This window comes from Macrotis lagotis, chromosome 4 (genome assembly GCF_037893015.1).
Source record: "Macrotis lagotis isolate mMagLag1 chromosome 4, bilby.v1.9.chrom.fasta, whole genome shotgun sequence".
In the NCBI taxonomy this organism is placed as follows: domain Eukaryota; kingdom Metazoa; phylum Chordata; class Mammalia; order Peramelemorphia; family Peramelidae; genus Macrotis; species Macrotis lagotis.
In genome coordinates, this window is record NC_133661.1 from 53,850,514 (window position 1) to 53,878,129 (window position 27,616).

General features: G+C 38.9%; 2 protein-coding genes across 6 annotated transcripts in view; one reads left to right on the top strand and one right to left on the bottom strand.

Annotated features, from left to right (window-relative positions):
* Positions 1-250: 250 nt before the first annotated feature.
* On the bottom strand, positions 251-14,587 carry ECD (ecdysoneless cell cycle regulator). Its single transcript, XM_074232818.1, has 14 exons — positions 14,170-14,587; positions 12,758-12,978; positions 10,525-10,642; positions 9,648-9,735; positions 9,301-9,479; positions 7,512-7,704; positions 6,970-7,098; positions 6,043-6,168; positions 5,758-5,843; positions 3,909-4,015; positions 3,452-3,644; positions 1,815-1,882; positions 1,194-1,417; positions 251-590 (listed from the first exon to the last, which is right to left on the bottom strand). The coding sequence occupies exons 2-14, from the start codon at positions 12,960-12,962 to the stop codon at positions 360-362; spliced, it is 1,947 nt and encodes a 648-aa protein (XP_074088919.1). The 5' UTR covers positions 12,963-12,978; positions 14,170-14,587; the 3' UTR covers positions 251-359.
* FAM149B1 (family with sequence similarity 149 member B1) overlaps positions 14,227-27,616 on the top strand; it is a 49,182-nt gene continuing 35,792 nt past the window's right edge. The window contains exons 1-5 of one of the 5 annotated variants that reach the window (XM_074232824.1): positions 14,227-14,532; positions 20,688-20,792; positions 22,788-22,917; positions 26,559-26,701; positions 26,847-26,963. In XM_074232824.1, the coding sequence (XP_074088925.1) occupies positions 14,486-14,532; positions 20,688-20,792; positions 22,788-22,917; positions 26,559-26,701; positions 26,847-26,963 (542 nt within the window). In that variant the 5' untranslated portion in view covers positions 14,227-14,485. Of the gene's footprint in view, positions 14,533-20,687; positions 20,793-22,787; positions 22,918-26,558; positions 26,702-26,846; positions 26,964-27,616 lie in introns of those variants that run through there. The other 4 variants (XM_074232820.1, XM_074232821.1, XM_074232822.1 and 1 more) reach the window with 4 other exon arrangements.

Here is a 27,616-nt window from a genome sequence, read left to right on the forward strand (position 1 = left end):
CCGTGGTGCTTAGCCCAGTGACTGGTGTGTGGTAGGGACTTGACAAAGATGCTTACTGACTGAATTGAGCACACATAAGATAAGGAGGCCAAGCCCAGACAGGAGAGGCTGAAGGAGATGCAGAGGTCAGAAATACAAAGGACAAAAGACAGTGCCTTTGGAGGGAGCTTTTCCACAATGAGAGAAAATATTTTTTATCCTTGGAATGAGTAGGAAAATCATGCAGAAATGCCAGGAACCCTCCTGGAGATCATGGTAGCCACTGGGAGATTTATTTGAATGGCCTTTATTAAGTGAGGATACAGAGCAGCAGAGTGCACAGCCTGTGGACTCCTAGGTGGCTGCCCCATTACTCTGAGTTACGTGCTAGCACATCTGTGATCTGTGTCATCAGGGAGCTGCACACCCATGCTCTGTAGAAGGTTAGAAGCGGGTCCTGCCAGTCCAGCTTGGGAATGATAGGATTCCAAAATATTTGAGACCAAGTTCAGATCTATGTCCACAGGTTCCAGAATAGGACCATCAGCTGTCGCTTCATCATTATCAGACTCGCTGCCAAGAGTTTGAGATGGTTCCTTTGTCAAGTTTTCCTAGAGTTAATCAAGACCGGGGGAGGGAAAATCCATGAGATTCTACAAAGTCTTGAGAGACCTTTGATTGAAGCTTAACTGACAAATACTACAAAAGAGAAGGGAGAAGTGACTCGACCTCTGTGATAGAGGTCTTCCTAATTCCCAGGAGAGCTAATCTCAAAATAGTCACACTGGGCTCCGAATTTTGAAATTTATCTGTAGGAACTTATACAAACTAAACAGACTTATTTCCTCACTCTGTTGAGGGAGTCCCAAAGAAGCCTAAAGCTCAGGGCACTGTTAGTCCATCCAGTAAACCCCTGAACCCTAGGATGCTGATGGACTGCCTCTGTCCAGTTCTGTCCCTCCCTCTAGCTTGTCCTCTCTTTTTTAAAGGGTTGTCACAGTCAGCATGGACATGGTCAATTCTGGTTCTACTGACCCTGCTATGCAACAGTCAAAGTTAAGTATCCTTCACAAAAAATAATCCTAGGACTTCTGTAATGTTCCCTTTGTAAAACAGAAAATCCAACTTAAGTCAAAGGCTTGTAAAAGAGACTTTAAGTTTCTATGACCCAGAAATTCCACCTCTGACCTCAGAAGAGAAGAAAGCACACCTACCCTTTGTTTCCAGGTGGTGAAGCTTTTTCCAATGCTGGTCTGTGCCAGTTCCTGGTCCATCTGGGCCATTAATGATTTGATGCTCTCTAGGGTTTCCTTGGTAGAAGCCTGTACCTCAGAGCCCTGAGTTCCAAGATCCAAATTGTCATCACTGTCCAGGCATTCAGAGTCTTCCTCATCCAGATCATCATTGTCATCAGAATCTGACTCAGCAGAGTCTGGTCCTATGCAAGGCAAAAGAAGAACCCAGGGAAAAAACCAAGCCCAGAACCCAGTTACTGCAGAGTGGCACCTGTGTAGCTTGGCTATTTCACAATGAAACCCCTGATGAAATGGAAATGCTGACCCACAAGTCAAAAGAGTTGGGTTGAAGTCAATATACCAAATAATGCTAGGGTGAGGCTTGAAAGGTCAGTGCTAGTCAGTAGAGGCAAACTGAGATGAGCCTAAAGCTTTAAAAAGGCCACAGAAACATTCCCCACTTAGAAGGGCAGACCCACAGCATGTAGCAGATCAAAATCAGGATGAGAACCACCTAGATTTCACTTCTCCCAGGTCTAACACTCTCCATCAGCCTCATACCTCCTTTAGAAAGTCAGTAAAAAGCATATTGTGACTCACCCAAAATCTTGTCAAAGTAATTGAGGAAAGAATCTGCATCAAAAGTGATAGGTGCCTCTGATGGTTCTCTAAGAGTTGAAAGAAAAAAGTCACAATAAAACCCTTTTCTGGGGCACAGTCCTTTTCATACTGAGGTGCTACTTTGGGTGGCAGACTTACTGTGTGGGAATAATCTCAGGGAAAAAAAAAAAGAGAAACTGTGATAATTTAGATGAAAGTTTTAGATGAGATGATAGTTTAATTCCCAACAATTAGCTTCCTATTAGGCAATAGAGGACAGGCAGAGATCATGAGAAAGGACATGACAGTTCATGATCCTTAGGAAATTCTCTGGATAAATGAAGCCTTCCTTTTCAAGCACCAAAATTAAAAAAAAAAAAAAGGAACATGTCTCACTGAAAGTTTGCTAAAATATATTCTGTTCTACTGATGCTGAGTGAGATGAGCAGAACCAGAAAAACATTGTACACCCTAACAGCAATGTGGGGGTGATGATCAACTTTGATGGACTGGTTCATTCCATCAGTGCAACAATTAGGGACAATTTGGGGCTGTCTGCAATGGAGAATACCATCTGTATCCAGAGAAAGAATTGTGGAGTTTGAACAAAGATCAAGGACTATTACCTTTAATTTTGGGGAAAAAGAAAACCCGATATCTGATTGTCTAATCTTGTTTTGTCTTATACTTTTATGTTTCTTCCTTAAGGATATGATTTCTCTCATCACATTCAATTTGGAAACACGTAAACATGAAAACAATGTAAAGACTGGCAAACTGCCTTCTGTGGGGGGTAGGGGGAGGGAAGTAAGTTTAGGGGAAAAATTGTAACTCAAAATAAATAAAATCTTTAATATATGTATCTACATATATATATGTATATATATATACATATATATATGTATATATGTATTGTTCTAGTCTTTCTTCTGACACAGAGAATGCTGAACATTTAACCTCTTTGCAATAACCGCTAGACCACCATGTTTGCCCATGATTACAAACAGCTACTATTTCACTGTTATTAACTTTTCAGTAGACATCTGGCTTCCTGCTGTTATTTATTACTCCTGTTGTCTTACTGTGTCTGCTTCTAAACATAACAGATGCCCATCAAGGCATGGCTGGGGATGGGGAGGAGGGATCAAGATCCCTAAGCTCAAATTGTGCTAGTCAGGTAAATTCCCTCATCTCTTCATCAGGGTACTGTTTTATGATTAAAGCCTTCTAAATAATAAATGTGAGTTATTAATATTTTCATCTAGCCCTAAAGCCCTTAATTCTACAGATGGAAACTAATACCCAGTCATGGTTTCTGGGCAAAGCTGGAACTCAAATTGAGGTCCTCTGATTCCTTGTCCCAGGTACACTGCACTCCATTTCCTCTCTTGTTCAGCACTATAGAGGCAGTCAAGAATGAGCTGGGGCTGGGAGGTAAGGTCCTCCTGCTGCAAATAGTGGTATTCCCATGACTTTTAGGGGAAAAGCACCTTACAATGTCATGGTGAGGCAGTGTTCTGTAAACCATACTGTGTTCTAGAAAAGTAATTAGGTCAAGATATGACTTCCCCTTGTCTACCTGCCTAATAGTGTGTGTGTGTTGTGAGACCTGGTAGAGAGGGGAGTCAACTACACACCGGGGCAGTTCTGCTCCTTTGTGGGTTGAGACTTTGGACACAAATGCCTTCACACTGTCTGTGATTTTAGTCAGGTCATAAGTCTGCTCCTCTTCCCCTCTGGGAGTGGGAGTGAGCCCCGGTTCGTCTTTACCAGATGCTTCTTGTAGAATCTGGTCTAGCTGATCCGGTGAGAGATACAGCCAGCGATCATCTAACAGAGAAGAAAATACCACTATCAGAAATTTTCCAGGACTTGCTCAAGATCAGTCCTAGAACTCTAAGAGAACAGGCCAAATAAGAGTCATTATTCTGTGACTGAATATCTTCAAAAGTAGTTTTAAAAAAAGTTATAGACTATCCATGTGAAGCAAGAATAATATATCAAATTCATCTCATGACAAGTAGCAATACATCCTGAGATGATGATACATATTGCAATCCCTCCCACCTCTTCCACTTAAATATAGCCACTTACCATCCTCTAGGGGGAGATTAGCGTCTTCTTTCTTAAACTCCTTCAGATCAGAGGGCATTGTTTCTAATAAGGTTAAGATTTCTTCCCCTGGGGTTATGTCAAGAAAGCTAAATAAGAAAATAAAATGATGTACAATTCCCAAAACATAGGACCTAGGATAAGTTAATACAATAATGGAAATTTAAAGAGAAGATGAGAATATCAAGTTCAATAACCTCATTTTAACAGATAACCAAGAAAACCAAGGCTCTAAAAAGGTTATTAACTTGCCTAAGGTCATTCAGTGGAAGAACCAGGCCTAGATCCCAGGTCTCCTGTGTTCTAGTTCAGTGTTCTTTTCACCCTCCCTAATCACAAAATACAGACAGATGGGCGAGGGAATGTTAAAAAAATATCATTATCATTCACGGTCATACATACAGGTAAATCATGTCTAACCCTGCCTTTTTTTTTTAAAAGGTTTTTTTGCAAGGCAATAGGGTTAAGTGGCTTGCCCAAGGCCACACAGCTAGGTAATTATTAAGTGTCTGAGACCGGATTTGAACCCAGGTACTCCTGACTCCAGGGCCTGAAAAAAAGTTACCTATCAGGTCCTTAATTCAAGAATTCTCAATTGATTACCTACTTATATGTCCAATTAACAGCGAATTTTAGATAAATGATGTTTGTCCTTCACTTTCAAAGACCATGACATCATGACAAGCATATGAATTGGATTTGAGTGGGGGGGGGGGGGCTATGCTAAGTCCCTAGCCTCACTTTCTCCTCCAGGGCCATCTGGGTCAAGTGGCTAGATATGAATCAGGATGACTACAGATGGTCCTGGATGCGAGGCAGTCAGGGGGAAGTGACTTGCCCAAGATCACACAGCTAATGTCAAAAGCCTGAGGCTGGATCCAAACTACCATCCTCCTGACTCCAAGGCCAGTACTTTATCCACTGTACCACTTAGCTGCTCTAATAAGGGAATTTTGGACAACATGAGGAAAAATGCAGAGGTGGGAAAATGGAGGATGTTTTTGGAAACCTAAGAAACTCAGTCTGGCTGGGATCCGGGGTACACAGATAAGAACTAGTCACGTTACGGTAAGACAAGCAGTCTTCCTAGGAGTCATTGGGCATGTACCAGCACAGAAGGTACAAGGACAATTCCAGGTGTCTGGACAAATGGTGGTCTCCTTATAAATGGGGAAATCAGCTGAAGCACATGACTTGTGGAGAAACGAGCTCCACAGATCCATGGCCTTCTGTGGAGGGGTGTGCACAGAGCAAGCCCACATCTGCCAGGGGTCACATCTGTAGTGGACAGTACAGTCAGCAGCAGCTCAAGTTGGACAATTTCCTTTAGCCCTATGTTGTCTTCGAACTCAAACAGAAATAGATTCCCCAATGGCAGTATATTGACTGAGAAAACCCAAATTAACATGATTTCTGTTATTTTATATTTTTATTTATTTTGTTAAACAATTCTCAATTACGTTTTAATCTGACTCATGCTGCTCTGGTGGGTTCTGACTTTGACATTGTGATCTGAAACAGTTCTCTTGTTATTTTTCCCTATCACAAGCTTTATTTATGTCTGGGACAGTCATGATTTATAATGACTTCTCTCTTTCTCTTATTCCAAAATTCCCATCTGAAGTCCCAGGTGGCCCAGAATGCCGCCTCCTCCTTCTCCCTAGTCTGCTTGGATCTGATAAAAAGGCACCTAGTTCCCCTCTCTGTACTTGTATCTCAAGCAACTAGTCCAGAGCTCGACACAGCAGTGTTTAGGGACGACTTTATCCTTGACTGTTTCTCTTTCATGATAAATACAACATCAATGGTAGATAGAAAGTGATGATCTTACTTTTCTGGCTCGTTCACAGATTGCTGAAAGTAGTTCTCTGCCGAGCGTAGTTTCTGCAGGTACCTAGCAGAGCCTTCTAATTCTCCCTGAAAAAATGCAGATAATTCATTCATGTTGATCAGAAGGTTGGCTTAGTCACAGACATCATGGCATTAAACTATTATGTTTGCTGCTACTCTGGACATCCTACCAGAAATGTCATATGTCATGTGAGTGGAAGGAATTTAGAATGCTGCTTTATTTTTTTAAAAGATGTATATGTAAAAAATATCTTATTGTTCATACCTCAAAGTAGTCCTTCTGTTTCAAACTGTCAAGAAACCCATTCCAAAGAGAGGTGGTAGTCTTTAGAGACTTCTTGAATTCAGGAAGTGGACTGGCTTTAGCACACAAAATCTCAAAGCCATGAGCCTAGATCACACATACAGGAATAAAAAGGAGAAAAAATGATCAAGATTATTATATCTGCACAGAAAGAAGGCTAGGAAAATTGGAGGTTTCTGAAACTCTGTGAAAAGCTACATTTAATACCAAGCTTCTTAATTTTACAGATTACTCAAACTGGAAGAAGGAATGGTATAGTATAAAGAGCCCTGACTATAGAATCTGAGCATGAATTCCAATCCTGATTCTCTGCCTAATTCTCTCTCTAAATCTAAATCTACCTGATTTAACTGTATGATCTTAAGCAAACTGCTCTCAACCTCTTGGGACTCAGTTTCTTCATCTGTAAAACAAGGGAGATTCTCCCTAAGGTCTCCTTCAGCTCTTAATCCTATCATCTTCTCAATTATAAAGAGAAGACCAAAAAAAAAACCTCAAAGAAATCTTTATGTTTCTAAAGAACTCTTCCTGAAATTCATTAAATAACATACTCAAAACAGAGTTATGAATTTCAATCCAATTAGAAATATAAGTTCAAAACCCCCTTTGGAATAAAAACATAATTTAAGACAAAGGAAGTTTGGTTACTGTGCTCACTTAGAGTAGAAAAAGTAGATTTACTTCTAAATGCTAGAAAAGAACGTTAGGGGAAGGAAAATCATAAAAACAATGCACTTCTGATAAAGAAAATTCCAAGTCTCTTTGGCAGAAACATGCAAAAAGGATCCTGATGAAGAAGAATAACTAACAAATTAGGCGTGATCTCAGACATATTTTATAAAATACCATTGATTTGAGGAGTTATCCTGCATCTCCCATAAACATTACCAGTTTCATGCCCAGTTCATGGGCTCGGTACTGTGGGTGGGAAGGAGGCGGCAGACTGTACCCACTGCGGCGGTCTGGCACAAACCTCTGCTGTACCAGCTGAGCATACAAACACTTTGTGAATGTGACCTGCATGAATAAAAGAAAAATAATAGATACTAATCAGTTTCTTGTGGGGGAAAAAGTCAGTACACTAATTTCTAGGATTAAAATAAGATTTTCATATGCAAGTTGAAGTAAAACTCATAAAAAGGTCACCTCATACCCTATCTTGTTTTCGGTTCTCTGATGGGATTCTTAGCCATCAGGATGGTTAAATGCTTTGGGGCAGGGTGAAAAAGTAATCCCATCCTCTACAGAAGAGATGAGAATCTAGGCTGACAAATCAGAGCCCCTGAAAAGCTTCCCCTTATTGGAGGAGAGAAGGACAAATGGGGTGGGGTTTACTAAGAGTAAATCAACTATTCCTTCCAAAAATGTAATGACAGCATTCTCATCTACCAAAGGAGAGAAAATAAAAGAGAGAGAGAGTGGCATCTTACTGAAGTCATCACACGTGTCTCTGGCAAGAATACTTTGAAAGTTCGGCAGGCTCGCAGATCAATAGGATCCCGTAAGTAAAAGGCCTGGACAGCTGCAGCTACCAACTGAGGACGTTGCTTCAAAACTGCCACAGCAGCAGCTGGGAGGAAGCAATGAGCTCGATGAAGGGATGTTTGGATTTTTTCTGGGTACCTAAGATGGGTAAAAGAATATTGTAAGAATCCTCATATAATTTTTTTAGTTTTGAATTCTAATGATCTTAAGAAAAAAGGAAAAGAGACAGATGTTTATATGGGCTCTGAAAGCTGAGGAGAAGTGATGGAATAAAAGAGGAGAAGAGTGAAAGACCTTTATGGAAACCATTTGCTGTTTGTTTGTTTGTTTGTTTAAAGTCACTTTGGGGGCAAGGAAAAAAAATTGGGAGAAAATATACTGAATTCAATATAATGAAAAGCAATAGCATTATATAAAAGACAATGACAACCACAAAACTAATGATTTCTCCAATACTAGGAAAAAAAGAAACAGTGAGTTGAATCTACGCATCTAAGATTTTAAAACTGAGAAAAGGAAGATGACCAGGAACATCAGACTTTTTTTAAAAAATCAAGAAAATCATTGGAGACTTTACCAGACTTCCAAAATATAGTCACATAAGGAACCTGGAGCCTAACCTTTAAAATGAACTAATTACTCAGCAGGCAAGTTGTAGATAGAGTGAGATCACTGAATTCCCCATTTCCACTCATTAATGTAAATTGTGGTGTGAAAAAGGACACTAAGTATGGAGTCAGGAAAGCCCTGACTAAATATATGGTACTGAGCAGGTGGGTAACTTAACCTCTTTTTGTCTCAATTTTTTTTCTCTGTGAAATGGGGTTTACTAATATGAAATACCTAGCTTTCCAAAAAATATTCTCACAGCTATTATATTTGTAATAATAAAAAACCAGAAACATTTTCTATGTTTAACAATTGGGAGAAGTTACTGAATAAATTGATGGTACATTAATCTAATGGAATATTATGGTACTATTAAAAATGACAGATTTGAAAGTTACAAGGAACTCTAGAAACTTAATTATAGCCATGTATACAAAAAAAGATAAGATTTATAAAGACAGATCTGAATACTTTTTTGGTTGTTTTAAGTTTATCAAAACATATACTAGGCCAGGATCTATTATTTCATCAGTATAAGGCACCTCCAGAGTAGAGTTAAGTGATTTGCCCAGAGTTACAATACCAGCTCCTGTCAGAGGTAGGACTTAAACACAGGTCTTTTTGCCTCTGAGGTTGACCCTTTATCCACTTTACTATGCTACCTCTTCTTTTTTTTTTTTTAAAGGTTTTTGCAAGGCAGTGGGGTTAAGTGGCTTGCCCAAGGCCACACAGCTAGGTAATCATTAAGTGTCTGAGGCCGGATTTGAACTCAGGTACTCCTGACTCCAGGGCTGGTGCTCTATCCACTGCACCATCTAGCCACTCCTATCCTACCTCTTCTAATCAAGATACACAGTGCAAATTTTTAAGGTTTTAAGTAGAAATTTATTCCCTGTGTAGCTTGCTTATTTTTATTAGTATTTGTTATGGTTAAATTTATAATATTTTTTTAAACTTAAATAATGCAGCTTTATTTTCTTTATCTTAAATACAATGTAATTCTAATCCTGGTTGAGAAGGTAGGAGTCCAAAAGAAAAACTAGTGACAGAAATCCCATGACCAATTGTGGTTCAGGCTGCATTAAGGACAACAGTTTTGGAACCTGAAGAAGTCTGTTCTCTCACCCTTGGATTCGCCTGTTTACTGCTGCCTGGATAGATTCTGAGGCGAGGATTTTTTCTGAGTGCCTGGTGATGATGGACAGTGCCTGATTGATGGTGGGAGGTGTGGCAGGTAACCAGGATATTTCCCCAGCTTTTCGTGGTGCTGGAATAATGCACAGCTCTCCACAGTGAAAAAACACCTGGCAAAATGATACAAGAAGTGATACAAGGAATAGAGGAGCCTTTTATGCTTAATGCCATGAAACACCAATCCCCCAACCCATCCTACCTCTTAGCCCCTGACATACCACACCCACACACCCATTTCTTCCCTGACCTGACCATCAGCAGCACTAAGAAGCACTTACTCTGTTTGTGCTATTATCGGGATCCAACCATTTAGGGAGAAATTCAGCAGCTTCTATTAGCAAGAATTCACCATCATTGTCTTCAATCCTATGAATTTTAAACAAAATCACATTTGTGGCAACAGTAACACTATATAAGTAAAACTGATAAAAGCACTTTAAGGACTTGTATTTTATAGATAATATTTTACTCATGAAAACATTTTTCTCACCACTAATATATTTTCTCCTTAATATTTAAAGGTGGATGCTTTACTTGTAATTTTTTCCATCACCAGACATATGAGCTTTAGTGAAATAGGAAATATCAAGAACTACCAACAACCTTTTTTTTTAAAGCAAAAACACATTACTGGTGCTTTAAAAGAAACAGAAAAAGGTTCATGTGGAAGATATTCTATTCATTATTTGGAATTTTTTTTTTGGTGGGAGGAAGGTTACCTGAAAAGGTTCTAAATTTCAGAGCTGACTTCAAAAATCAAAAGGACTTAACAAAAATCAAGTGTTAAGCTCCCCTCCTACTGGAAACATTTGGAACTGTCATACTTTGTTTTTTAAAAAGCAATGTGAACTAATATTGAGCATTTTTGAGCTTTAGTATTTACCTATTTTCCTTTTTTACTGGTTTTACTTCAAATTGATTTTGCTACATTATTTCTTGAAAGGAGTAAAAAAAAAAGTATGTCAAGGACCCAGTTAAAGAAAAGAAACATTTCTGATTTTGTTTGGGTTTTGGAGGAAACAAAATTGAACTAGAATATAAAGTACTCCAAAACATCGTTAAAAATCTATTTTGCAATAAATAAAATAAAAATTATCCTCTCAATTACAATTATAATAATAAGATTTTCAGTATTTCTAGAAGTAATTGCAGTACCTTGCAACTAACTCTGGAAATTTCTTCGTAATCTGCTTTATTAGGTAAACAATAAACCACTCGTCCTCTATGTTATCCCCAAATTTAGTTACACCAACAATATGAGCAGGAATGCTGCCTGAAAACAAGAGAAAACCAAGGTGTTTTTTTTTAAACAGTTAAACCAATTATCACTGAAGATATAGCAGTACAGGAAATGCACCAGTAAATAAGTATGTATTTATATGTGTGTATGTGTATGTATATGTATGTAGTATAGTAGATATTTCAACAAAATCAAATATAAACACAAGCATCAACATAAAAAAGGAAAAGCCAAATGGAACATCTGCTATATATCTTGTTAATTTTGCTTTGTAATACTATAAAATATCACAACATACTAGTTATGCATATCTGACTTCTCAAACAGTGACCTAGGAAGTAAAGGAACAGACTGGAGTATCTGTCCCCATAGAGGCCAAGCTAACTCCAGGTTAACTAATGCTGTGTAAAATAATGCTGTGGTTTAGAAACAATGAAAGCAGAAAGAAGTGAAGGCAAACTACAGAAGAGAAACATGATAGCCATTGTGGATCAAACTCCTCCAAGTCTCCAAGGGGATCACCAAAGTACAAGTGCATGGATGAGCTGAGTGAGTGAATGCATGAAAACAGTTAGGTGCCTACCCTCTTGCCCTATGCCTGGCACTCTTCAGGATGGAGAATATCATTCAGAAATGAGACGGCCCCTGCCCCCGAGGAGCTTACAGACCAATAGGGAAAAGACACAAATGGTAGACAGTTGACACTTGAAGGCAGTTTTGGTCTGGAGACTCACCAGCAGGATGAGTGAAGCCATAGAAAAAATGATCAAAAAGCAATGACAGGGGGCAGCTAGGTGGTACGGTGGATAGAGCACTGGTCCTGGAGTCAGGAGGATTTGAATTCAAATGCAACCTCAGACACTTTTTTTTTTTAGATTTTTCAAGGTAATGGGGTTAAGTGGCTTGGCCAAGGCCACACGGCTAAGTAATTATCAAGTGTCTGAGGTCGAATTTGAACCCAGGTACTCCTGACTCCAAGGCTGGTGCTCTATTCATTGCGCCACCTAGCCACCCCAAAAATAATCCGACCTCAGACACTTAATAATTACCTAGCCGTATGACCTTGGGCAAGTCACTTAACCCTATTGCCTTGCAAAAAATAAAGAAAAAACAATGGTGGTAACTCAGTACTGACAGGATGGTTTGCAGAGCCAAAGAGAGAGGGACAGGAGGGGGAACAATATATAAATTAATTATATATATAAACAAAATATAACTGTTAAAAATAGATACAAATCGATTTGGGGCATTATCACTAACAACTGGGGAAATCAAGAAAGGTCTCCTGAAGCAGAGGTTGAGTCATAAATAGAGGTAAGAGGCTGAAGAAGGGAATGCATTCTAGATGTGGAGGGCCACGTGGAAGTAAATTGGGCAGTTTGGCTCAAGGGCAGTAGGTGAAGACGGAGTTAAATACTAAGCAGAGGAGCCTGGCAAGAGGAAGCCCCAAAGAGGTTCCTGAACAGAGGAAAGATTTCCCAGACTTGTGCTTTGGGAACATCCCTTTAGTGGGTGTGAGGATGATAGACTGGAGGGAGAGGAGACGGGATGCTGGGTGACCAACGAGGAACCTATGTTCTGCTTTGTGTGACAAGCTGTGAGCCCCTCAACCAGGGCAGCTGTCGGATCAGTTAAGAGGTTTGATTAGACAGGAGAAATGTTGAGCAGGTTCAATGAACAATATTTGCCAAATGACTGGCTATGGGGGCAGAGGAAAATAGTAAAGATATTAGGGTGATTGGAAAAGTGTGAACCTGAGTGACTAGAAGAATGGTAAGAGAAATTAAGAAAGAAGGAAGACTATAGGTTAGACAAAAATAAAGAGGGAAATGTTCAATAAGTTCTTAACTGGAGATTGGGAAAGAAACTAGGATTGGCTATAGAAATCTGGGATTCATCTATGTAGAGAACAAATGATATCACTGAACAAGAATTTGTTTAGAGAGGGAAAAAAGAAAGCTAATGGCAAAGCCCTGGGGTATATTCAATTGGGAGGGACACAGATCCAAAAAGGATGACTGAGAAGAAGCAGTCAGAGGGAGAAACAAGAGGGAGAAGTATGTTGAAAACCCAAAGGATAAACACTGTCCATCTTGTGAGAATGACATGTAAGAATCAAATGTTTCAAAATGAAAACTAGACCTTTACCTTTAGCAGGTTTGTATCTGAGATTAAAAGGCTGATTTTGCCAGATATAGGAGACCAGGAGAGGTGCGTACTCAGTGGTTATTGCTGCAATATACTTCTGAAGGACCTCTTTATGTTTTTCTGGATCTCTTGGTTCTTCTGGTAATAAAAACAGATGATATTCCACTGCATCTTCTGCCACTGACAGCTTCATGTTCCCCTCCATTCTTGTTCTTGGAAAACTGTATTTCAAAGTTTGAATAATATGCATTACACAGCAATTTTCTAACTAGTATCCCTATCTCCTAGAATTCTTATAATACTTTTCAAAGTCCAGCTTAAATGTCACATTCTTCATGCAATCTCCTCTGATACTTTGTCAAAAATTCTTCCTGCCTTTGAATTCTCAATTTGGCCTCTTTGTACAATATCTATTATGTTGTAACTGTTATAAAAAGGTAAGACAAATACTGGTTACAAGCATAATGGAATATGTGGTTCCTTCCTTTAAATTGCTTACAGAGCCTTTAGAGAAGGAAACACATTTTTTCTTTCATTTATGCAGCCCTTTCAGGGTCTGCTATGGTTCTCTCCTTTCAAGGAAATGCTTACAGAACCTTTAGAAAGTAATCCCATGGGGCAGGTAGGTGGCACAGTGGATAGAGCACTGATTCTGCCACCTGAGTTCAAATCTGGCCTCAGACACTTAATAATTATCTAGCCGTGTGGCCTTGGACAACTCACTTAATCCCCATTGCCTTGCAAAAACCAAAAAAAAAGGTAATCCTGTTTTTTCAGGGTCTTGTGCTTATAGAAGCTTTAGAGAAGCAATTCTTTTTTTGTTTCCTTTTTTGCAGCCCTTTCAGGGTCTATGAGTATCGAATAAAACTGAAGTGCTGAAATTCACACCCATATGACCCTGGCTAAATCACTTCATTTCTCTTTGCTTATGATCTGTACCTCCTCCCTCCCCTTTCCAAACCAGAGGAAGTGAAAGCTTCATGTCTTCTGTCTCTAGAATCAGCTCTCTCTCTTTTTTTTAGGTTTTTGCAAGGCAGTGGGGTTGAGTGGCTCGCCCAAGGCCACACGGCTAGGTCAGTGTCTGAGGGCGGATTTGAACCCAGGTCCCCCGACTCCAGGGCCGGTGCTCCATGCATGTGCCACCTCAGAGCCTACTCTTAAACAACGCCCAAGGGCGCAGGCCGCAGAAGCTGCCCCTGCCCTCTCCCACTGCCCCATCGGGGTCTGCCGCAGCCCCGGCCCAGGACGTGGAGCAGTGCCGAGGGCGCACGCGTCCGCCGGGCCCTAACGGCAGAGCGGGGGCCCGGCCCGAGGCCGGCGGGGCCCCGCGCCCTCCTCCCCGCCTTCGGGCCCGCCGCCCCGAGCCCGGCCCCGAGCCCGGCCCCCCGCCCGGCCCCGGCCCGGCCAGTCACCGACGGGCAGGATGTCCGAGGCCCGCCGGCCCCACGCCGCCCCCCGGGGCCCGCCAGGGAGGTGCTGGGAGGCGAGAGCGGAGGAGGAGCGGGGTCGCGGCCGCCGCTCCGCTGACGTCACTGCCGCGCCGCGCGCGTCACTTCCGGTGCCGGCAGGAAGCGGGCGCCCGCCGCGGTCAGTCGTCAAGGCGACGGGGCCTGAGAGTGGCGGCAGGGGGCCGGGGCGGAGCCGGAGCCGGCGTCGGCGAGAGGGCCGCGCCGGGCCCGGAGCTCCCACCCCGCGCTCCCCGCCGCGGGGCGCTGGAGGAGGAGGAGGATGATCTCCCGGTACTCCCGGAAGTCGGCGCCGCAGAGCCTGGAGCTGTGAGTGCCCGCCGGGCGGGGCGGGGCCTGCGGGAGGGGGGGGGGCGGGGAGCCCCTGCTCTGCCTCCCGCCGCCGGGACGGCCCAGCAGTCACGTGCGCCGCCTGGGCGGCCGGGGCACCTGGGACATCCGGGGCACCCGGGACATCCGGGGCACCCAGCATCATGGCCGGAGGCGGCCCGGGAGGGCAGGCCTAGAGTGACGTCATCCCTCCCTGCCGGCCCGGGTGGGGGAGGGGCGCAGCCAGGCGCCTAGAGCCCGGAGTCCGGAGTCATGAGGACCTGGGTTCAAATCCGCCCTCAGACACTTAGTGATGACCTAGCTGTGTGGCCGTGGGCAAGCCATTTCACCCCATTGCCTTGCAAAAACTAAAAAAAAAAAAGAAAGAATTGGGCTGAATTCGAACTCCTCCCCTAGGGAGGAAGTGAGAAATGACAGGAATCTTCATTGGAAACTAGGACACAAAGATGATCAGCTCGTTCGCGCTTTGAACATTTTGTTTTCATCATTCCCCCCCCCCAAAAAAAAAAAGATTGACCCCAATTCATTGGAGGGTTGGTAAGATTTCTTCTGGACTTGCTTCTGGCGGGAATGGGACTTAGAGGTGCCTGGGAGGGGGTCTCTGTAGAGGGGGTGTTGAGGGGCAGTGCAGCTGCCTGTCACCCCCGGAGGTTAAGTAAAAATAAGTTAAAATAAGAGCCAAATAAATATAGTTAAGTAAATAAAATAAGTTAAGTAAAAATAAGAGCCAAAAATGAGCAGTGAACGTAGAGAAAGGCCCGGGGCCTCACCAGACTGGTCCTGGAAAGATAGGGCGCGTTGCTCTCCTTTCCCAGTCCAGAGTTGTGCCTGTTGGGAGTTGTGACTGTGCATAGAGCACTAACAAAAGGGAAGAATAGCAATACAGGGACTATACATGTGCATCTTAACATAGATCTTGTAGCGCGTTTGTTTGCTTTTAAATATTTAGAGAAACATTCATTGATATCAGGACACTTCATGCATGTACCTGTGGTTTTTATGGACTGCTTGATTGTGGGAATGTGCTAAATGAAAAAACTGGGACATGATTGTAACTTCAGCAGATAGTCCTTGATGACTTACTATATTATCCCATGTATAAGATGCACTTCAATTTGGGGGCCCAAAATTTGAAAAAAAAAATTACATAAAGTTATTGAGCTCATTTTATTCATCATAAAATTCATACGACTCATCACTATCAAAACTCCCATCCATGAGCTTGTCCTCATCTGTGTTGGATGATGAATCACTGTCTCAGGAGAGGCGCTGACTGCTCTCCTGCCTGTGCTTGACCCACAAGCACTCCCTGCGCAAGTCTGGTGCATGTCCGCATGCTCAGAGCATTCTGTTTCATGATCCTGAATTTTTCAGTGTTTCATTGTGTCCTCCTTTGAAATTAGTCACTTCCTTTTCATCAGTAATCTTCTGGCCTTCTGCTGAACCATCCTTGTGGGTCACAGGAATTCCACTGGCCCTTTGCTCTTCAATCCATCTCTTTACTTCCCTCTCTTAACTCTGGCCATTTGGCTGACTTGCCTCTCTTAACCTTCTGCCAGGGCGATTTCAATAGGATTTCTTCTTCCTGTAGCCAGTCTCAGACTGTTTTCTCAATTGGAGGAGGACCAGACTGACTTTCAGCAGCATGATTTCCATTCACTTTTGCAAACCAGATTACTTGAACTGGACAAAAATCTTTTCTGAGCCATTTCTGGGCAGAACATGGCAAAACATCACCTAATGTACCTTTACCAAATGTGAGACAATGAGCCCAAAGACAAGTGTGAAAAAGCAGGAAATGCAAGTAAAACTATCTCCACCCACTATGTAAGATGCTCCCAGTTTTTAGACCCCAGATTTTTTGAAAAAAGATGCGTCTTATACATGAGGAAATACAATAACACATGTACAGCAGAATGAAACATCCTCTGCTCTATTTGAGTCGCAGATGACAATCAACCTTACAGACCAATTTCAACTCATAGCCAGATTCAGGAATAGGCAAGTAGGAAACATTCCACAGTGGGGAAAATGAACCAGAAGAGGTTTACTTTAGGTTGATGCCATAATTGTTCTTTCCACCTTTCCCAGATATGAATCTCCACCTATAACTGCATCAGACCACTTTGAGTACTCTGTGGCATTTCCTTCAAACATAGTTTACTCCTTAATGATCTTTCAGATAACTTGATTTGAATTAAAATGACAAACAAAATCGATTATAATCCCAAGAACTCTTACCTCAAATGACAGATTTCATCATTCATCACTTAAGGCTACATAGAAATTTTTCCTCTCAAGGAGTTGCAATAAAAGTTGACCACTTTAAAAATGCATAAGAAATTTTACTTAAAATTTATCACTGTTTTTCTTTTCAAGTTTAAATTTGTCCCAATGTAAAGATTAAATCACTAATTAATTAGCAATTTTAGGTTTCAACATTACAACAATAACTTCAATTAACTTGCACTTTAATAGTGGCAAATAGAATTTCCTCCTAACTTCAGGCAAAGGTAGAAAACTTTAGCACTTAGGACAGTAAGTAGAAAACACTATACCACAAAGATTTTAAAGTACTAACTTTCCTTGAGCCAAAAGGTATTTACAATAAGAAAGGTGGTCTGGTTTTTGGTTTTTTTTTTTCAGCCAGGGAGAATATACCTAATTAAAATTATCTTTATTACAAATAACAAAGTTTACCAAGGCTTTAGAATTTATTCAGTATTTTTTTCTTGACCCATATCACTAGAAATAATCCCACAGTAAATCTTCAAATTAACTCATATGTGAATATATATGAAGTATATACAAATATATCTTTAGGTGAACGCAAGCTTGTGAATTTTGCCACATTTTGTGCAAAGATTTCTGCAAAAATTCTACAACAGAAACTTGTACAAGGTCAAAATAAAATTTCTGTTACAATACCAATGTAAAATTCTTAATCAAGAAAATCAGTCACAATAACTCAGTTAACAATTTCACAATTTTCATATGTAATGGCTAAATAACTTTAAATCAATTTCCTTTTTGAGTAGGGAAAACCTAGAAGTTTATAATTTTTGCACATTTTCCAATCTCACAATGTCTAGATTATAAGAAATTGTCTTCACTAATAACTATAATTGAAGCAAGACTCTTTAATTTAGTTAAATAATTTAAGGCACAATAAAGAAATTAATATTTATAGTATTTGCCCTATGCCAGGCATTGTGTTAGACACTTTGCAATCATATGAAGTAAATGGAAGTGGGGTAACAGCCTATAAACACATGGTGAACTACAATTAAAATTTTACGAAGCTGCTTTTTGATCCAGACAGAACTGTTAGCAAATTTACTCTATGACTGATAGTGGCCAACTCCCTCAGGCAAAACTCCCATTAAAAAAACTAGAGACTAAGGGCTTTCCTACAGATTTTTCTTTTTCTTTTTTTATTAGAACTGTTCCAGGCTTAAGTTGTGACCACTTTGTTGTCAATCTAAGGGAAGTTAATTTCCCAACAAAGAGAATTTATCTCTTTTGGGAAGAAGGTGAATCCCAGCCTGACCCTTTAATCAGAGGCCTGGCCCAAGTTAGAGATAGGAAGACAGACTCTCCCTTTTCAAGATAGCAATTTTCAGGTAAATAAATCTGATGGCACCCGAGTCACAAATTGTTAGGGGAATTCTGATTCTCCCATTTTCTAGCTGTGACATAACTAAGATAAGGACAATGAGAAGATAGGGAGAGGAAGAGTTGGGTTGGCCAACTAAGCCACATAGAGACATAACACAGGAGAAACACAGACAGACCCTTGATAGTCCAGGTTTTAAGATCTTGCCAATCACATAAAGGCCTGTGGGTTTGATAATTGGGGTGATCAAAACCATGGTCCTCTAAATAGTGTTGAGGCCAGGCAAAAAGAATTAAATGATCATAAAAGACAAAGTTCTTTCCAATTTCACAAGAGACAATCCAAAGGGGAATCTCTTGGTCTGGTGGTAAATTGTCCTTAATTTCCTAAATTGTCCTTAGTTTCATTTCCACTGATGTCCCAGAGAGGGAGAAAAGTTGGCTGTTGCCAGTCCCCAGCAGAAGTTCCCAGATAGGCATCCATGCTTTTAATCTGAAAAAAAAAATCCCCAAATCTACATTAAGTTGTTAGGGGTGAATTCATTGTTTGGCCAAAAAAAGTCTGTGAATGGTGTTATAATATTCAAATTGTTCTTGGCAGGAAAAAAGATTCCCCACCCCTGCTTTAAAGAAATGGGCTCTATTCTCCTATTGGAACCTTCCCCTGGTGAGGAAGTGGGAAGTGACTAATATAGGTAGGAGTCTTCACAGATGAAGCTCATTATGGCCAAGTGCCTTAATTGGGAAATAGGATACAAACAAAGATGATTGAGCCCATCAGCTCTTTAAACATTTTGTCTTAGTCAACCATACAAAGCATAAATATAAAATGAATAGCTACAAAAATACCCCAAAGAATTAGTAGTTAAGAGGAATCCAAAAAGCTTTCTGGCAGAAAGATGATGCTTGTGTCTTAAAGGAAGAGAAGGGAGTCCAAGGTAGAAGTAACCAAGGGGCTTTTCATTTCATGAATTTGGGGTTCTGTTTGTTCCCCCATTCTCACTACTTGATGGGCATACCTCTTTTTTTTTATAAGAGACATTGCTTTGATGTCCACACACTTTTTTCAAGAAAGTTATTAATAGGGGCAGCTAGGTGGCACAGTGAATACAGCACTGGCCCTGGAGTCAGGAGGTTCTGAATTCAAATGCGACTTCAGAAACTTATTAATTACCTGTGTGACTTTGGGCAAGTCACTTAACCCTATTGCCTTGCAAAAATCTTCTACCTTGTTTATGTTAAGATCCTATATGGGGAGGCTAGATGGCATAGTGGATAAAGCACCGGCCCTGGAGTCAGGAGTACTGGGTTCTCAGACACTTAATTACCTAGCTGTGTGGCCTTGGGCAAGCCACTTAACCCTGTTTGCCTTGCAAAAACCTAAAAAAAAAAAAAAGATAGCTATGTTCATTGATCTTCTTATCAGCAAGCAAAAGGGTTTTGCCCTGTCATGAAATATATACTGTACAGAGTCCACAGAACTTTAGAGGAGGAATTCCCTATAAATATAAAGATCCTCAAAGTGCTTTTGATGTGTTTAACATAATCCTTGTGATAAGTCCCAGAATACTTATGACTGAATAAGATCCACATCCACTCAGAAAAGAAAAGTCTATCAAGCCACACAGGAAAAACTAAGGAAACTGTGTGTGTGTGTGTGTGTGTGTGTGTATACATACATACAGATGACCACTTTTATCTTCCAGATTATGAAATGCAATTGAATCCACAGTCTATTGATAGATATATTTTGCATAGACACTGCAGATGGACAGTTATATAGAATCAGTGAATAGAACATTAGGATTTCATTGGGAAAATTCTGCAGTAGTTTCCATAATTCTGAGTTGCTTCCTGACCAACAAACAAAAAACACCTTTCTAATAGCAGGATCTTCCTGGTGATACTATACTATTGTGAATCATTCAGTGCCAGTTAATATGAAACTAGCAAAAGCAAAGTCTCTATTTCAGAGTGAAGAATTCAGTGCCTAAAATCTGACTATTTTTTAGCTCATGATGTCATAAGAGATATTTGTTGAGAGGAGTTTAGATACAGAATCATTCCTCACTGCTAAATAAAAACTAAAAGTAAATTCTCAACTGTGGGTTTGTAGTTTGATCCTTATATACAAAGTATGGTACTTTATAAGCTCTATCAACTAGCTTTTGTCTGATTTAGGGAGGTAATTGTCTTAATTTCCCAGCTTTTCTCTGCCTTTGGAGCTCAAATGAGTTTCAGACTTTCAGATACAGAATTTAGCCCCTTCAGGTTATCTCCATACCATTTTACATCAGACACCATAATCCTTCAAAACATACTAGATGTCCTTCTGATAGTAAACTGCCAAGGTTTTGATCATTTGCTGTATTTGTAATGAGTCCTTTTTACATGAAGTCACAAATATAATTTATACTTAAATTCTTGCATATGTAAATGGTGATTAACTTTTAAATCATCAAATTATTGAAAAATGTCATTTTTTAATAGCTAACATAATACTGTTTTACCCTTTGTAGGAGAGGAATTACCAAAAATGCTCTTGATCATCATCCCCCTCCAGAGAAGTTGGATGAAATTTCCCCTACCAATAACAGCCATGAAAAAGAGTCAAATTACCAGAGGTAAAAATGTTAGGTGTACCATTTTCTTAGAGCTTTTACAGATATAAGTTCTATTAAGTTTGGAAGTTAGTAATACAATAAATTACATATATGCCATTTATAGTTGCAGAGTACTTTGTATAAGTGCATTACATTATCTCATTTAATTTTTTTCCTTATATTCATTTCATTTTATTAGTAAATAGTTATAATTAACTTTACTTTTTAAGTTTGCATGCATAAGACTTTTCCTTTTTTCATATTTACTTTCCATTTTCTTTTCTCATTTATATGTAAACAAAAATTTTTAACAGTTTTTAAATTTTTGAGTTCTAAATTTTCTTTTCCCATTGCCCTCTCATTGAGAAGACAAGCAATTTGAAATAAATCATACATGTGCAGTTATGTGAAACATTACCACATTAGCTGTGTTACAAAAAGAACTGCACACGTACAGAAACAAACAATAAAAAAGAAAGTTGAAAAAATATGCTCTAGCCTATATTTAGACTCTTTCACATCTTTCTCTGGAGATGGACGTCATTTTTCATCATAAAACTTTGGATGTTGTCTTAATTTACTATATTTCTGAGATTAGCTAGGTCATTCTCAGTGATCATCTTGCAGCATTTCTGTTACTCTGTAAAATTTTCTCTTGGTTCTACTCTTTGCATCTGTTCTCATAAGTCTTCCCAGGTTTTTCTGGAATAATCCGGCTCATCATTTCCTATAGCACAGTAACACTACATCACAGTCACATACCACAATTTGTTGTTCAATACAGACCTATTATTGGTATTGCTCTATCAAAGAGTATGTACAGTTCTATAGCCCTTTGGCATATTTCCATTCACTCCAGAAAGTTTACGACTCTACCATCAGTGCATTAGTGTTCTAGCTTTTCCACCTTCCCTTCAAATTTGTCATTTTCCTTTTCTGTCATATTAGCCAGTCTGATAGATGGGGTACTTCATAATTATTTTAATTTGCATTTGTCCATTCATTAGTCATCTAGAATATTTTTCATCTGACTATAGATAGCTTTGATTTCTTCATCTGAAGACTGCATACTCATGTGTTTTGACCATTTATCAATTGGAGGAATGACTCATTTTTAAAAAATATTTTTATTTAAAGTTTTGAAGATCCAAATTCTATCCTTCCCAAACTCCTCCCCCCTTTCCTCTCTTCCCTGAGACAGTCAACAATCAGATAAAGGTTATATGTGTACACTTTTATAAAACATTTCTACTTTAGACATTTAGTTCAAGAAGCCTTGAATAAAAGAAAAACCAAGTGAAAAATAACTTGCTTCAGTAGTCTGTATTCAAACAATATCAGTTCTTTCTCTGGAGAGGGAATAGTATACTTCAGTCTTTTGGGATTGTCCTAGATCATTTTTTGCTGATAACAGCTAAGTTCTTCATTGAAGTGCATTGCATTGCTGACTATGATGTTCTTCTGGTTCTGTTCCCTTTAAACTTCACTGTTTCTTGGTGCTTGGTAGTTGTAAGCAATATGCACATTGCAAATATTAATAAATTTTAAGTAATATTATCCAGAAGATTGTGATCTGAGAGTTGCCACTGAGTAATTTTCTGAAATAATCATTATCCAGAATGTATTTTGCTTCAATTTTAAATTGTTGTATTATTTTGTCAGCCTCTCATTTGCTTGTGAAATTGTTTTATGCGCAAATGTTAAAAAAAGTGAGAGAATATTTAAAGTTGATGACCTTTTGCAGAATTATAATATTTGAAAATTAAAATATTAATAATTTTATGTTAATTTGAATTCCATTTTACTGTATTATTGTTACATTATAGTTTTATTGAATACTGGTTGCCATGGCACCCCAAAGTACTCCATAACTATGCTAATTGTTCATTTTAGAAATTCTTATTATACCCTTTATGAGCACATTTGTATACAAATTTCTGAACAGTTTATTTTGCAAAAACATGAAGATATCTGAAAATTTTTCCATTCCCCCCCCTTCTCCAATTGTGAATTTAGTGAATCTGACATCACACAAGAATCACCTTTTACATCAACTGACACTGGCAATTCAAGATCTGCCTTTCTGAGTTATGCAGGCACGGGGATCTCTACTGAAGGCAGCTCAGACTTCTCCTGGGGATATGGTGTGAGTTACATATAATCAGTGTGGTAGAACAATTTGTCGGGTAGTACCTAAAGCTGAAAGTCAGAATTTACCAGCCTTATTTCTTCATGTTTTTTCATATACTTCTAATGTAGTTGTGTTTACAAAATAGTATTTTGAAATACTGTTTAGTTTTTAGTACCCTTAATTTTCATCTGCTGTCAATTTAAGGAAATTAGCATCACCCTTTTACAGATATAGAAATTGAATCACAAATTAGGAAATTGGAGCATCAGTATTCCCAGTTCTTGGGGTAATTCCTAGGAACACCCTGGTGGCAGCAGGAAGGTGGCAAGTGAGACTGCAGTCATACTTTAATAAGGTAGATATAGTTTAGAGACAAGCAGTGAAAGAGCTATAGAGACAGATGGTATGGGGACAGGGAATGGAATGGTGAAGGAGAGCTGGTAGTATGGGCAAGAGGGGAGGCAGGAAAGAATCTCACTCATATGTGGCTTTGAGCAGGGAGCCCCTAGATAGCGTAGTACCAATGGATGGAAGAATGCTCAGGGATCTTGAGAGTGAGATCTCAAGCACTTCCTAAAGAGCTTCCCCAGGTCCCACATATGAACAGGATGTGAATTTTGGTTATTATCTGATACAATTTGTAATTTATGCTCTTTTGGACTTTAGGAGAGTTTACAATCTTATTATACTGGCTACTTATCAACTTACTATATATACATATATACACAATTGGACCTATTCCAGAATCACAGAATTTCAGAGTTGGAAGGAATTTCAGTGTTCTTGCTGGTCATCATCCAACCTTTTCCTAAAAACCTCTGGGTGAAGGGGAATCCACAACCTCCTATTTTTATTGGGTTCTACTAGCTAAGCAGTTTTTCCTTTCATCCAATTTACATTAGAAACCTCTGCCCTTTTTGCCCTTATTTTTGCCTTTGAGTCAAATAGACCAAGTCTAACTATACTTCCACAGGACAGCCCTTCAGATTCTTAAAGACAGCTGTCATATGCCCCTGCATTATCTCTTCTCCTAGTCCTGTTTAAAAACCCTCAAGTCCTTCAAAAATCCTGAAATTATATGTATTCAGGCTTTCCCTTCTTTTTTTATCCTCCTTTGGATGTTCTCTTGTTTATCACTATCCATCCTAAATTATAGACCTTAACATAGCACTCACTGTAGCCTGAAAATTAATAGAAAAATCTAGAACTATGGATTCTTCCTGTTGCCCTTATTGCTTTATTCATCAAGGCAGATTCAGTCTGATGGGTTTCCTTCTTCTCTTGACTGAATAAAAGATGAAAGACTTTCTGTTGGGTGGTAAGAGTACTCTGACAGAAATTTAAATCCTACTATTTTGACAGAATATTAGATTTGGAAGAGACTTACAAAGTCCAATCTATATTTGACCAAGAATTTCTCCTTGAATATCTACAGGGAAGAGAAAGTTTCAACTTTTAAGGCAGCCTGTTCCATATTTACATAACTCCCATTTTTACAGAGCTTACCTTTGTGGAGAGGCAGAATTAGGTTCAATATAATTTCTATACATTACTCCTAATCCTATCCACTGGGACCAAACAGAATTAAATCTAATCCATTTTCTTCATGTAGCTCTTGAAAAGCTTCTGTCCTAAATCTTTTTTTAAAGCCAACTATCCCTGATTCCTTCAACTGCTTCTTTTATAGTAGGATCTTTTTCATATAGTATGATTCCCTTTACCATCTTGATTACCTACTTATGAAGGTGCTCCAATATGTTAAATGCCATATTCAGAACTGAATACAATAGTCAAGATGTAGGTTGACTGAGTCAAAGAATAGTGGGATTTTCCCCCCCTTCTCATTTTTTTCTCATAATACAGCCTATGATCAGCTAAGTTTTTTTGACTGCCATGTTTCTTTCTTTTTAAATCTCATTGAGTATGAGGAACACTAAACCTAGATCTTTTTCAGCCAAATTGCTGTCAAACCCTCCCCATCTTATCCTTGTAATATTGGGGGGGGGGATTTGCATCCAGGTATAGGATTCTCTAAAATTTCATCTTTTTAAAATAGGAGATTTGGACTCTTGTTTGACCCATGTCTCATTCAACTTGTTATTTATATGACCAGCTTCGAGTTATCTGTAAATTTGATCAACTTGCCATCTATATACCTTTATCAAAGTCATTGATAAAAATGTTAACTAGCTCAGGACCATGGAGAGATCCCTGATATACTTCTAGAGATGATGAATCATTAATGACTATTTGAGGTCTAAATCTAGGTAACTATAACAACATCTAAACTCTATGACTCCCATCTTGTTGAGAAGAATAATATGAGAAATTTTATCAAATACCACCAGAAATTCAATTTTAACAGGTATACAGTATTCCCTTTATCTGCTAATTAATAAGTTTATCAGGAAGAAAATTACGTTGTTCTGGCATTATTATTCTTAATGAAATTATGCTGACTTGGCTTTTAGTAATCCATCTTTTTTCAGATGCTAAGAAGTCATGTCTTTAGTAATACATTGTAGAATTTTGCCAGAAACCAAAACTAAACTTAATAGACTTAAAAGTTTCAAACTGTGCCTTCTTCCCCTTAAAAAAATTACAGACATTTTTCCTTTTTTTGGTATTGCAACATCCCTCCAACTCTTCATGATTTGTCATATTTAATGAATAGTAATACAGCAACCAGATCCACCAGTTCTTTTAATACCCTGAAATATCATTTGTCCTGAACTGGTTATTTGAATGCATTGAGAGCACATAGTTGCTCAGTTATTATTTTCTCATTTATCTTGGGTTTCATCTCCTTGTTAACCATTTTTTATTGTTATCCTTCCCGGTCTAAAAATCATTCTCTAAAACAAAAGAAAATAAAAAGTAAAAGTTGAATAGTTATGGCTTTTTCCATCATCCAGTAAATCATCCCATTTACCCTGAGCAGAGCTCATACTCTCTTTTTTTTTTTACTTCCTCTGGAATATTTTATCTTCCTCTAGTATAGTACATAAAGTTTAATAAAATTTCAGTTTGAAGAGTTGTAATTTTACTATGTGGGAAACTACATGGTGTAGTGAATGAAGTACCGAGTCTCTAGTCAGGAAGACTCTTCCTGAGTTCAAATGTGACCTCAGACACTAGTGGTGTGACCCTGGGCAAGTCACTTAGCTCTCTTTGTCTCAGTTTCCTCATCTGTTAAATGAGCCGGAGAAGGGAATAGCAAACTACTCCAGTATCTTTGCCAAGAAAAATCCCAAATCAAATCACAAAGAATTGGACACAACTGAAAACAGCTGAACAACAAAAGTTTTCTAAATGTGTAACAGAGGAGAGGTAGCATTATGTTTTTTTCCCTCATGCTTATTTCCTTTTGAAGGTTGAAATTTGAATTGTGAATTAGTCTTGGGTTTTTTCCCCACATTGTGGTATAATTCTTCACAGTAGATTTAAGAAAGGCTGTAGTACAAATTTTATTTGCAACTATAGAGATCATTTGAGTAATTTATATATATGCTGAAACCTTCCAATAATTTAATTTGTCTCTTATGGAAACATGATACTTTTTCATATTGAACAAATATTTAAGTGATTTTTTTTATGAGTTTAACAGATCTCAAACCTATCTGGAAATTATTTTTTTTCTGGGTATTTATGTTTAGGAACTTGACCGAAATGCCACTGAAAAAGTTCAGTTGATGTTCACAGTCATTGATGAACTTTTATATGAACAAAAATTGAGCATCCATACAAAGAATCTGCAAGAAGAGTGCCAACAGTGGACATCCACCTTTCCTCATCTCAGGTATTAAGGACAGAGATCAGAATCTGATAAACATCTGATCTTGAAAACAGAAAAGTATGAATAAAAATGTTTGTATTTTGTTATCAGTGGTATTACTGATATGTGAATGTGGGTGAATTGCTTCATCTGTTTCTTTAATTTGAAGGATTCTGGGAAAGCAGATAGTCACTCCATGCGAAGGTTATGGATTGTATCCTAGGTCTCCATCAGTAACTTCAGCCTCACATGAAACGACAGTGAACCAAGAAAGAGAGTCTTCTGTGTAAGTAGTAGATCTTTTTATTTGTGCTGATGCTTGAAGATAAAGGTTAAGTCTCTAAATCTCAATATGTTGAACCTCATGGGATTATCCAAAATGCTATTTGTCCTAAAATTTTGTTTTTTGAAATATTGTTGGTGAAATGACTTTGTCTAAAAAAGGCCATTTTTATTATGCAGAAATTGTTGTTTATCTAATAATTGTGTTGATTAGTTTTTGAATACTTTCACAGAAAGCATTAATTTGTTGTAAAGAATCTTAAACTTTTAGTTTAATGAATTTTCTGACTGAAGTCTTATAGCCTGTTGACTAGCAGTACCCACGGTCAAAAGAAGTCTCAGTGTATTAAATAGTATAACTATCCTATCAAAAGGCAGTGAGGAATTACATTTTGGTAGCTATGAATGATGGCAGAGGATGCCTAGGTAAAGAGTCAGTAAAAAACAGAGTTCTTTGTATATGAGATCTGTGATTTCATCTGGGTAGGGGGCCAGTCAAACATCAGGTTTGCAATCTTCAGGCTTAGACCATTGTCTGCCTTGGCAGATGAATCAAGTCAGGAAACTCTCTGAGTTCCAGAGCCTTAGCTGATATTTCTGACTGGGTGACCCTGGGGCAAATCACTTAACATCTTGGTATCCCAGATGGCAAAAGCA